This window comes from Trichoderma evansii (assembly GCF_050947405.1).
Source record: "Trichoderma evansii strain SZMC 28006 chromosome Unknown GGI43scaffold_14, whole genome shotgun sequence".
Taxonomy (NCBI): Eukaryota; Fungi; Ascomycota; class Sordariomycetes; order Hypocreales; family Hypocreaceae; genus Trichoderma; species Trichoderma evansii.
The window spans coordinates 793,862-805,767 of record NW_028145192.1 but is presented as its reverse complement, the minus strand read 5'-3'; the positions used below and the strand labels follow the sequence as shown (position 1 = coordinate 805,767).

General features: G+C 48.3%; 3 protein-coding genes across 3 annotated transcripts; 1 reads left to right on the top strand and 2 right to left on the bottom strand.

Annotated features, from left to right (window-relative positions):
- Positions 1-3,687: 3,687 nt before the first annotated feature.
- Positions 3,688-5,077, top strand: GGI43DRAFT_385236 (uncharacterized protein; the record flags this gene model as incomplete). Its single annotated transcript, XM_083203625.1, has 4 exons — positions 3,688-4,078; positions 4,150-4,289; positions 4,337-4,421; positions 4,542-5,077. 4 exons carry the CDS (start codon positions 3,688-3,690, stop codon positions 5,075-5,077), a joined length of 1,152 nt encoding a protein of 383 aa, XP_083059316.1.
- Positions 5,078-5,503: 426 nt separating this feature from the next.
- Positions 5,504-7,022, bottom strand: GGI43DRAFT_408991 (uncharacterized protein). The gene has a single exon (XM_083206431.1). It carries the CDS (start codon positions 6,864-6,866, stop codon positions 5,658-5,660), a length of 1,209 nt encoding a protein of 402 aa, XP_083059315.1. The 5' UTR covers positions 6,867-7,022; the 3' UTR covers positions 5,504-5,657.
- Positions 7,023-7,337: 315 nt separating this feature from the next.
- GGI43DRAFT_408990 (major facilitator superfamily domain-containing protein) lies at positions 7,338-9,882 on the bottom strand. Its single transcript, XM_083206430.1, has 3 exons — positions 9,476-9,882; positions 9,052-9,417; positions 7,338-8,979 (listed from the first exon to the last, which is right to left on the bottom strand). The coding sequence occupies exons 1-3, from the start codon at positions 9,543-9,545 to the stop codon at positions 7,820-7,822; spliced, it is 1,596 nt and encodes a 531-aa protein (XP_083059314.1). The 5' UTR covers positions 9,546-9,882; the 3' UTR covers positions 7,338-7,819.
- Positions 9,883-11,906: the final 2,024 nt, after the last annotated feature.

Below are 11,906 nucleotides of genomic sequence, written 5' to 3'. Positions count from 1 at the left end.
GAGGGATGGACTGGCCAAATGGCTCGGAGCGCTCGAGGGCGATGCTGCAAAGGGGAGATGAAAGGAGCGACGGTGGCCCGAGTTGAAAGGAAAATTGGCCGTTGTCACATCGGCTGGCCAAAGGAAGCAAAAAGAGAGAGAGAAGCTGGTTGAGGCGGTGATATTTTCTGCTGTTGTTGAGGCCCCCGCGTAAACAAATAGCGATCCTTTGTTTGACGCGACCTTGCTATGGCTGTCGCAAAAATCCCAGTCCGGACTAGCGCCTCAGCGATAGTGGGACGCGTTATTCGTGCCTGAGGCAGAAGTGAGGCAGCTGGCCAATCAAGGTACCGGGCGGTGAGCCGCGAGTGAGATGCCGGGGAGGTACCGCTAGGCGGTCCAGAGGCGAGCGGGTACCTGACCGGTAACCATCCGAAGTACCGGTACCGATGATCGATCCAAGGTTCTACAGATGCTCTGCATTGTTTCTACAAATTTATTCCTGGCAGTTCCTAAGTTTTTGATCCACGGAATAATGCGTAGCAAATATCTCAGATTATTCTGAAGTCTATCAGGAATTAGCTGAAACATCCTTGATTAATTGGCTCTTGTTCGTTCTTTCACTTTCTACCAGGTCATAAGCATGAGCGAGCTTGACCTCTTATACAGCCCAGCTATGAAATCGGGTTAAACAGGACATGCAGTCATATATGGAACGCTCAACTTGATATTATAGTTAAATTCATAATTTACTGATCAAAGCCCAAATTCCAGCATCATAAATATACCAAAGGTTTCCGTCGATGCTTTCAGAATTTCGTGGAAGTATACTCCCCTTACCCTAGATATCGCTGGCTGACTTTAGCAAACAGGAATATCCGTCTTCATTTAGCAATGCTACTCCTCAAAGTGAATCAATTACAGTCATTGCTTTCTTCTACTACTAGCAATATGACCTAAAAATAACAAAATCACCCTTTTGTCTGTTGATTGAACTTTGCTAGACAGAAAGGCTTAATTTCCGACAACCTCTTGGAGTGGACTCACCTTTCGGTAGCCTGCATAACCCCAAGCCGCCGCTGCGAATGATTCTTATTCTCCGAATGCGGAATCTATTTTGTGATAACATGCAAAATTGGAACTGGGGCCTCACGGTCCAACGGAGGCGGTCCAATGAGGAGCACGGAGCGTTTACATTATCAAAGATGCAAACACCCGCCATTGCTTCATTTCATTGCAGACAAATGTTGCCTTCGATATCCCGTGTGTGACCTGAATACTGTGCCATAATCTGAAACTTTCCACCGGAAGCCATTCTGAAGGAATAGAAGCGCTCTTTGTGCCATGTTGGTTGCATTCTCCTGTGAGCATTCTCCATTTGCCCCCTTTCCATATTTGCTAGATGCTAAATGTATGCATTTCCGCTAACTCTCTTTTCAAAGTAAGGAGAAGAAAGACGAATAGGAGTATGCGGAAGAAGAGGAAATTCGTCTGCAGAATAGCCTCCTACTGTCTAAGCATGGGGGTCTGGTATGATTACAAAGGTGTCGCCCCCGGCACTCTCGCTCGTTTGTCACACATCATCTTTACTTCGCTGGTCCCTTGTCTTTTCCGAGGCATGGCACTCCCGCCAGGCTTTCCGTCTCCCACGTTCCATTTCGTGATGACATATGGGCAAATATTAAGTACAAGCAACTGCCGGTAGCTTGCGAATGCCGAGCTATCGGGCCGTGACAATTAATCTGCTCAGTGACATAATAACTGGCGTTGACAGGCGTGATTGGTATACTAGGTTTGACTCGATACTAATTGAGTATGCTGCTTCCGACCAAGAGTTGCGCCGAAGGTATCCATGAACTTTCTGCTAATCTGCTCGATGCCTAGACTTCGTGTAACGAACACACCCAGCAGCTCGATGATCTGACGCGAGGCACACTTGGAAGAAGATTTTTTTTTTTAAAGAACGTGAACATATATGTTTACTTCTCAGAAGAGCAATTGAGTCGATATATTTCCTCTTCTCTTTGCTCTAGCTCTTTGCTGCCATAACTCCAAAGGTGATTGAACTTGTGCAGCATCGGAGAATTTCCCCGAGTCTGTACGCATATGCTCTAACGTCTATACTAAATTGGTGGCATGGAACATATTCTTTTTGTGTTTGTTGAACTGGGCCCGTTATGGAATAAGAGAAGTATATTGATTCGTTATGGCTGAATTAGACTACTGAACCTGTACGCCTGCCAATGCGTGATCAAAGCCCACCTGGAGTAAAAAACTCTACTCTCATCACAAACAGCTTACAGGATGAAAGAATAAGGTTATGGATAAGAGTTCCTGGCACGAATACACATCCGACATCAACAGTCAGAGCCATATGATACCGCGTTCTCAACACGTGGCTATGTCGAAGGTATCCTGTCATACTTTGGAATAAATGTCGACGGATACATGGAACACAACCCCCAAACCTCTTGTTCTTCCCGTACTTCATAAAGGTCGCAGCTGACTGGAAGGATATTTGACCAAAAAATGCCGTCAATGCAACCACCCGTAGCGATAGCCGTTTCTGTCAACGGATAAGAAATGACGTTCAAACAGATGGCTGCCCTGTTCTGCGCCTGGCACCCGGTATTTGCGTTCGTCGAACCCATTTGCTCTACTAAGCGATTTTCCGGAATGCTTCATCTAGAGTAACGTTGTCTTCCATTCAAAATCGACGGATGTCTGCAGGAGTAGTAGTATCATGAAAATAAGATAAGCAACTAGTGGGTAATGTCCTCGAGAGCATGTTTTGATCAACGCATATTCGAGTTTCACTACTGGCTGGATTTTGGTGTAGGGAGACGTTAGATTTTCTCGCTACTTCCAAGGTCAGAAGTACATGACGCGTATCCATTCATCTGCGGAGATTATAGATGAGACCCATATGATCTGAGCTAGGACCCACGAGACCAATTTGGCTTTCCCGTCCATGATGCTAGTATAGCTGCTCATCCGCAGCAAACGGGTGCGCGATACTTGTTGTATTGGATCATAATCTGAAGCAACTGGGCCTATTCTAATCGGCATACAACGCTGGAGAACGACCAGACTCATTTTTTTCTCTACACTGCAATGTGATAACTGGAGGAGAAGATATATTCTTAGACTTTCCTACGAATATCAGCACCCTGAGCTTTATTGCGGAGTTCTTCGGATATTCTAACCGCTGTGGAGACTCGCAAACGCAGCAGCAAGAGGCCTATGCATACTGGAGGTTTGAATTAAGTACTATAACCCGGAAATCTAATTCCAGAAGCTTTGGACGCAAACCTCATCGAAGACGCACATGATCAGCGGCCGTACCGTTGATATTTCAGTGCATAGATCCCTGCGGCCGTTCTGTGCCCCGGATCTGTGACGCCCTATTCAAGAAACAAGCAGCCCAAGATCCCCTGTCCGGGCAGACGATACTTTGGAAAAAATTATCTTCTCGTTTTGTTTGCCTAGCCAGGGAGACTAGGATGTAAGAAATCCTGGTGTTGCGTTTGGTCGCTCTTCGTCCGTTGGTGAATTCTCGTGGGAACTATATGAAAGACTTGCATCCTCTTTTCCAATCGCAAAGCCAAGACTACGTTTGCTTTCTTCTCCGCCTTTATCTTATGTGCGTAGCTCACATAATACATGATACATGATAAGGTTCTTGCTGCTTGCCGATTAGATTTTATGATGCCTACAGATACCGGGAAGAGAATGCTCTCTCTGCAAGCTCTCTTGAACCCCGCCTCACCTGGCCATTCTGCTACCAGCTTTCGGCAGTCAGACTCATTATTAGCGACCTCTTCTACAATACAACCAATAGAAGTATTACAAACGACCATAGATGTATCGCCCTCCCCGAAGGCCAAGTCATCGGCAGGTGTCGCCAACATGACCAGGTCAAAACCTCTGGGGCCGATCAACTTTGCACCTTTCGAGGAAATAGACCAAGCATCATATCGAGAGATATGCCGATTTCGCGTTAGCCCTTTTGGAAAGATACGACAGAGCTGCCAACATATTCCATATAACAGTTCAAAGAAGGACTTTTTCGAAAAGACTGGAAGAGAAAGCATTGAAGGTAAGGGGACGCTCCAAGGAGATGGAAGCCCAGCTATACTTGGAATGAGACTGAACTAAACCTGACTATAGTTTTCAAATACGAATTTCGTTTGCCAGGCACGGAGAAGATCTATACCGTCATGTGGGACTATAACGTCGGCCTTGTTCACATGACTCCATTCTTCAAATGTTTGGAGTATACAAAGGCAAGGCCCCTAAATGGGCTATTCGTCTGCCGTTCGAGCTATTTTTCAGACTCTTTACTAATTATAAGCAGACCACACCGGCACAGATGCTGAGTCAAAATCCAGGCCTGAGAGAAATATCGCCTAGTATCACTGGTGGCGCCGTATCAGCTCAAGGTAAGTCTAAATCAATCGATATTGCGATTGGTCGCTCACGAGCTGTTTTCTCTACAGGATATTGGATGCCTTATCTTTGTGCAAGAGCGGTATGTGCGACTTTCTGTCATAAAATCGCAGGCGCTCTGATTCCGCTCTTTGGCCCTTCGTTTCTCTCCGAATGCGCTCCAGCTCCCCTTAACTCTACTCAGTGCAAAATCATGGTGATAAGTCAGCAAATCATACTCAAAGCAACTGAAGAGGTCGATAATTACCGTCGGGGGCAGAATAGCGGGCTTATACAGGCTGTTGGTGAAGCAAGCAGCTCTCATCGGGTCGAAAGCTATACACTGCGTCGCAAACAGGAGAGCCAGACTACACTTGTGCCCATATTACCGTCGTACTCACATTCTTCTTGGACTCCAATCAATAGAACTGGTATCAATAACTGCTTTATGGAAGCTCCAGCACCAAAGACATCAAAACGGCGTAAACGAGCCGTCGACGAATCAAACACGATGCATTCACCCAATGAAGGAGAGGGATCGCATCAAGAGCTAGAGCACTTGGGAGTAGCTGAAGTGTTACTGAGCTTGGCCACAGATGTTCGGGACGACGAAGAAGATTTTCACGAGCGACAGCGCAAAAGGAAGCGACCAAAGGCTCTTTCACTTTAACTTTAACAACTGGGCTACACGATGAGGAGGAGACGGAGAGTTGGTGTCTCTGGCATTGAAGATTTTTTCCCCTTTTCTCTCTTTTTAATCTTGAAGCTGTTTGTCTGCGTAACAATCGCTAATTGCTTTTTGAGATACCCCATTGGGCTGGCACGTGCATTTTGGACCATCGTTTGGAGAGCTGTTTGATGCCTCTGTTAACTTTTGTTTTGCATATTTGGAATTCTGGATTTCATCAATATTGGGAATATTGTTTTGTCTGTTGAAATTTTGAGTTTATTGAGACTGGGTAATTCTGTGTATTTGTTGGAATCTTGGGTTTCTCTAAGATAGCAAGTTATGCCGTGTATTGTATTTTTGGGTTCGTTAACTGGGATTTTGCTCGGATTATTGGAATTTTGGCTTCTTTGAGATTGGTCAATCGTGTAGTAGTCATCTAGATGCTTTCTTTTGTTTTTTTAATAGGCCAGATTGAGGTCTTCACCTCTTCTACATGCCATCTAATTTATCTCATTCCTTTCCCTTTACCTTAAATACAGATATTGCTTTTCCTTCCAAATCGTGTCTATTTCGTAACTTTTCACTTCCTCTCTCCCTTCTCCGCCGCCCTCTTCTCCTTAAACTCCTTCACCCATCCGTCCGCCTTCGAAGTCGGCACCACAAATATCCTCATCACCTCATCAACAACCTCCACTTTGCCTCCAGCCAACACCTTCAGCAGAGGCACCCTCTTGCCCATCTTGATCAAACCGCCCTCCTTTGTCTCCACGTAACACGTCACTCCGGCCAATGTATACGCTCCCTCCTTATCCCACGGTAGGGGGAGAATATATCCTAGATGATCCTCCAGCGTATGTGTCTCCTGAAAGGCCTTGATGAAATCAGACTCCAAATGGAGCGGATAGAGCAGAACCGTCGGAAACGCCAGCTCAGACGAAGGATCGTCCTCGTCCGGCAAGAGGGTGATCTTTGCATCTTCCATCTCAGGCGGCTGCTCTGTCTTTCGTGTCTTGATGCCCCTCGCCGCAAGGGCCGTCTTTAGGAGCAGTGTCCTTCGCTGCTTTTTTGCCTCCCTCTCCGCTGCCTTGCGCTTCAGCTCGTCCAGCGTCTTCGCACGCTTAATGATGCCGTCGGCAACGGTCCTCAGGGGTTTGTTCTCCGGATCTATCGCCAATCCTCTGGCACACACGTCGTCGGCCTCCTCTATGCGATCCACCGCTAGCAAAGCCTTTCCACTGCGATAATACGCCTTGACGTTCCGCGGGTTGAGTCGTATCGCCGCCGCACAGTCCGTCCAGCAGCTGCGGTAGTTTTGCATCTCCAGATGGCACGCCGCGCGGTTCACGTACATGGCCTCCAGCACCTCCTTCTGCTGCTTGATTTCCTCCTCAGAGTCCGGCTCTCCAGTCTCGGGGTTCTTGGTGATCTCCCCCTTTGCCCTTTTGCGCTCCTCAACGAATAGAATATTGATACCTTTTCCGTAAAACTGCTCTGCGTCCCTATAACCTCTTGCTTTGAAGCACTCATTTCCACGCTCCTTGAAATCCGTCGCATTCTCCAGCGGGGTGCCCTCATATGCCAGTGCTTGCAGCGCAGCGATATCGTCATTATCCTCCATCTCCGTCATGAACAATGGCGACTTATTCAGATCTGCAAGGATCTCATCCACAGATTTGTTCTTGGCGATGGCCAGCGCCGGCGGAAGGGATGGTGTTGTCGCATCAGATGGATTTTGCTGAGCAAGGTTCATGGCCTGCTCAACCTGGTCTGCGAGCTGGTCTAGACTCATCGCTTTGGAGGCGGTGGCGCACGGATATGCGCCGCTCTTAGACTTTAGTTGAATATACTGGGTGCGTAATGAAGAAAGTGGAAGATGAATATATTTGTCTGTTATTTTTTGAGCTGTTGTTGTAAGAGGTACACAGCACGAAGAGCTTTATTTAGAGTGGGGCAATCTTGAATATGACGGACAAAATTTTGTCTGAGATCTTAGACGCTTGATCTTCCTAGTAGCCAATACTAGCGGCCTATCGTTTGGCCTCTACTAACGAATGAAGGTCTTGAGATGTGCGCGGGCAACAGACCAGAAAATCTTCAATTTTTGCCAATACAAACATGTGTGAAGATATTTTCGGACAAGATTTCACATTTCATTTGCTTCTCTTTCCGCCATCAATTTTCTGTCAGTAATTTCCGCTCCCATTGGTCTAAGCGGCGTCTGTACTACAAAGGAGCCGAAACCACTTCAATGAGCAAACAGTTTTACTTATGCAATCAGCACTTTTATTGCTATCTTTTTCTAATCTCTAAAACTATCTAGTCCCCTTCATTTTTTGAGGACAGAAGAGAGAAATAAATATGGTATAAAAATACACTTTTTCCGTACCCCCAAAACGCCAACAAATGCAACTATTTTCAAATGCAGATACAAATATGGATATGTGCGCTTTCTTGGATATCATCTGTATGTTCTCCCAATGCGTCGCACTTAAATCCACGTTCAGCCAATATCAACACGCGCCATTGGGTATATAGCCGCCTGTGCCTCGTCCCCTTAAAAAAGCGCCGTTTGATTCGTGCGTAAAACCTGTTAATCAAAATCAACTAATTCACCACTGCAACTTGCAGATGGCGATTCATCAGGAATGCAACGGCTCCTACCAGGAGGATGCCGTTGGTAGAGACTTTTTGTCTGCTCTTCTTTCTTTTCATTTTGCATAGAAATCATTTTATGATTGTCATTCACTCCACGTCCTCGACTGAAACTTCAGCGGGCGTGGCGGGGAGATTTTGTTGCTCAGCGTCCTCCTTGGATCGTGGGCAATCACGATCGCGGGGAACGGTGAAGCAGTGAATAGCGCCAGCAATGGCGACCAGAGAACTGGCGTACCATGCCAGAGCAGTGCAGTCGATCTGGCTGCCCAACGTGTAGAGATAGCCTGCGACTGGTGGCGCAATCATACGGCAAGCAGCGCCAGCGCTGGCGGCTAAGCCGTTGACTTTGCCCAAGGCACTCGCAGAAGGGGTAGCTCCTTTGATCAGGATAAGGAGGAGAGGATAGAGTGTAATGGAGAGGATGTTGCGTACAGCAAGGCATAGGTAGATGGTAGGGAAGAGTAAGGATTCAGGGACAAAAAGCAGCATTGGGACAATGGCATAAATGATGGGGTGCAGAACCGTGACAATGAGGAAAAGTCGGAATACACCAAACTTTTCGGCTGCCAAGGGGAAGATGATGGCTTGGACAAATAGAGCGATGACTCCATTGACGGCCATAATCATACCCACATCACGAAGGGAAAGGCCCAAGCCGCCAGGAGAGTAGAAGGGTGAAGAAGCACCAAGTTTGGAGAGAGTATTTACCGAAACACGCTCATCTTCAAAGAAGATCGGCATGAGGTGATCGTAGGTCATTGAGTGGTAGGTGAAGATGCACAGAGACAGGATGAAGCCGACGATGCGCTTATTCCAAATAGTGGCAGGCTTCGTCTTTTCCGTAGACATCTCGTTCGAGTTACGCTCTGGACACTCCTCGCTGCTGCTGCTGCTGTCTCGAATAGTTCCATAGGTCTCCGCACGAAGGTCCACCGCTGGTCGCTTGATGGCGTCTGAAGTCTCGAGCAGCGGGGTCTCTTCTGAAACGTAGGTATCTGCGGGAAGTAGAATTCGAGGTTGCATATCAGGGTGAGTTTCCTCCAGGAGGAAGAATCCCATGACGATACTGATGAACAAGAGAGCAGCACAGACGAGGTTGGGTAGGAGGTAAGGGTATCGCTCGAATAAAGAACCTTTGGGGAAAGCATTGGGCCAGGACTCGTGAGGGTCAGCAAAGGTTCCACCAATGCAAGGGCCCATGATGGTTCCAATGCTCCACACAAAAGGCATAACGGAGAAAGCGCGCGCTGGGAACAGGCGTTAGCATGTATTGTTCAATAACGTCAAATCAAAAGAGGTACTTGGAGCAGAATACTTACGCTCATGCTCAGGTTTTGTGACAAGTTCACCGACCATGGTCTGGATGACGCCAATGTTGCCATTGAGGAGACCTCCTATTGCGCGCCCAGCCAAGGCGATCCACATGTTGGAGGCAAATCCCACCATGATCATGCTGAACATGGTTCCCACGCAGCCGAGGATGAGTACGGGTTTGCGACCGATGCGATCAGACAAGCCGCCCCAGTACATGCCCATCAGGGCCTCGGCGAGGGAGAAGGATGATATGAGGAGGCCCGAGTAGAAAGCGGCATCTTGCTCGTTTCCAATCTCGAATCTCTTGACAAGAGCCCAGGCATAAGGAAAGATGGAAGTGAGAGCGATTGGCTCGGCAAGGCGAACAATAGCTGCGCAAAATTAGCTTCGACTTTTCTATCTCTTCTATAGATGCTGGTATGGACTTACCGAGGAGGAAGAGTTGAAGGGTTGGGAAATCGTCTGGGTTGCGAAGACGCGCCTGCTTTGTTAGGTTCATGTCTTCTCTGTTTGGTATGAGCTTACGACAACAGACACAGGCACAGATGTAAAGAAGTGCGTGTGTTGGTGTGCGTATAGAGAGACTCGAGTTTCTCTCTTTAGAGGTGGTTGGTTGTGCGAGTCGTGAAGGTGGATGAGTTGAGAGGGGAGTTGAGAGAAGAGGCGAAGGAAAGATATAAGTAGCAGCGGTGGGTGAAGCTTATGCTGATCGTTCAAAGTATGATGTTGCTAAGCCCCGCACACAAGAGTGGCAAGAACGAAGCAACAAGACTCTTAAAGAAGGATGACTTGTCTGATGGAAGATCTTGTTGAAAAAGATTTCGCAGAAGGCGAGAGAAAGTTGGTGGGAGCAGGCCTATTTCAAGGAGTGGCGTCTGCGAAGGTGGGAGGTCACAGTGAGATACAGTGCCCAAGACAGTGGCAGCTGGTGGATCCGAATGCATCGATAAGAGAGACATGCATGTAAAACGTGTGAAGCGCTGGTGCTGCGTGTGGCATGTGGGGGTTGAGACAAGGACTGCATGCAGGACCGCGGCAGTATGCAGCAAGCGAGGCCGCACGAGCCACACGCTAGGCACCTCGAGTATTTTAGCCTCTGGCAGCAGCCGCAAGCGTCGCACCCCGGGGGTTTTGCTATTGTCAGATTCTGTGGACGCGATATGTCTCGCGCTGGTTCAACTACAGTAACTGTCTTGCATTGTTTTGTTTGCAACAGCTGCATTCAATGGCAAAATCTAGTACTAGCAACATCAAAGAAGTCGGGCAACCACGAATCTGCCGCGTCACAATCCATTGTTTCCGGGAACTCCCCACATCCGGGGAAGACGAAAGACGCTCGTCCGCACGCTCCGCGATGTTGATGCCAATAGCCGGTCTCTGCTCCGTCTCCTAATCCCCGAACCGCGAATCAGTGCCGACTGGCAACACCCAAACGAGGAGAGAGAAAAAAAAAAACTATTCAACGAGGGGGCAGAGTTAGGGAAGAGCCGATCAACTAAGACTAGCAACTCTAGCTCACCTTGTGCTCTGTCCTCCTGTGATGGGGGCTTGTTAGTCTCGTGTTGCGCTCGGATCCAGACATCACATGCCCTGTTATTGGCTTATCGCTGCCTGGCAGTTTTTAACCTCTTTTACCGCTCCGAACTAGGAGTTTGATGTGGAGTGCAGGTTCGTTGCGCTACTACACAGTATATGCTTCTATCGCAAACGCGCGGCCAATTGGGCTTGGCAATTGGCCAGTAGAATTTTCCCTGCGTCGCGGCGCTCCACCCAAGACGGCAAAGTCTAGACAACCTTTGCATTGCGAGATTGGCAGTGCGACGCCGACGAGCCGACGCCTTCACCGGAGATCTCGAGCGTTGTGAGTATCCATTACTTCATGGCTTCATATGCGTGCGTGATTATGCTGGCAATGCTGCTGCTTCGCCCATTGAGATAGAAAGAATCTTCTATTCACCTCCACTGCGGCGATTTTTTCGCCATGATGACTTTGCGATGAGAAACAAATGATCGCATGACAATGCGATGACGAAAGGCACTATGACTAGATTTCTGACGTGGTGACGGGAATAATCGTCAGAGATAAGTCAAGCCATGCTATTCGCAATCGCATACTCGTACGAATGAGCCGCGCACCCAAAATGATACTCTGCCTTGTTCGCATCTTCATGCGGCTCGCGCTAAAAGGGCTAGGAGAGAGCAATGAGTCGCCTCGGATGCAAGCCGGTCAATTCTCCCATGCAACGTAAGATTGACAGCCGAGCGAAGATGGGGGATCAATTGCATGCTCGTACTTGCATGCATACAGGTATGGAACCCGCTAGGCCCAGGCTGCTCGGTTCGGGCTGCTGGGGTATCCTCATATAAGTGCAGACGACTGGAGTTGTCATTACTTAATATCACAGATTGCAAGATAGGTAGGTCTTGAACCGTGGTGCCAGTTTTTGCACGGTCACGCTACACACTTTTACTCCCACCAGCCACCAACTCCAATTTAATCAGCTTATGCAACTTCCCGCACTACTCTCGGATCTGCAGCTGCTCGACCGGTCATAAAGGCAAATTAAATCAAGGTGGAATGACGGCTGTGGCTGCCAATGGTTGAATCGTCACCGGGCAAAGTCCAGTGAGCTGCTGCAGAGCATCGAACCCAGCAGAAATGACAAGAAGAGATGCAAGCGCCAGCAAGAGACAGGCACCGGCTGGAGCCCATGAGCATCCGGATCGCGCCAATAAATCACCCGGAGGATGTCCCCCGCCTCGTGCCCCTCCTCAATCTCTCTTCTTTCTCCCTTCCCTCTTCCCCGCCGCTCACCTTGGGGGGCCTGGAATGTGTCTCGAATCGCAGCGTGAGGAGCAA

Coding starts and splice junctions, on each gene's coding strand:
- GGI43DRAFT_408991 (XM_083206431.1), bottom strand. CDS start 6,866: ATGAGTCTAGACCAGCTCGCAGACCAGGTTGAGCAGGCCATGAACCTT.
- GGI43DRAFT_408990 (XM_083206430.1), bottom strand. CDS start 9,545: ATGAACCTAACAAAGCAGGCGCGTCTTCGCAACCCAGACGATTTCCCA. Junction 9,418..9,475: donor CCTTCAACTCTTCCTCCTCG/GTAAGTCCATAC, acceptor AATTTTGCGCAG/CTATTGTTCGCCTTGCCGAG. Junction 8,980..9,051: donor CACAAAACCTGAGCATGAGC/GTAAGTATTCTG, acceptor GCCTGTTCCCAG/CGCGCGCTTTCTCCGTTATG.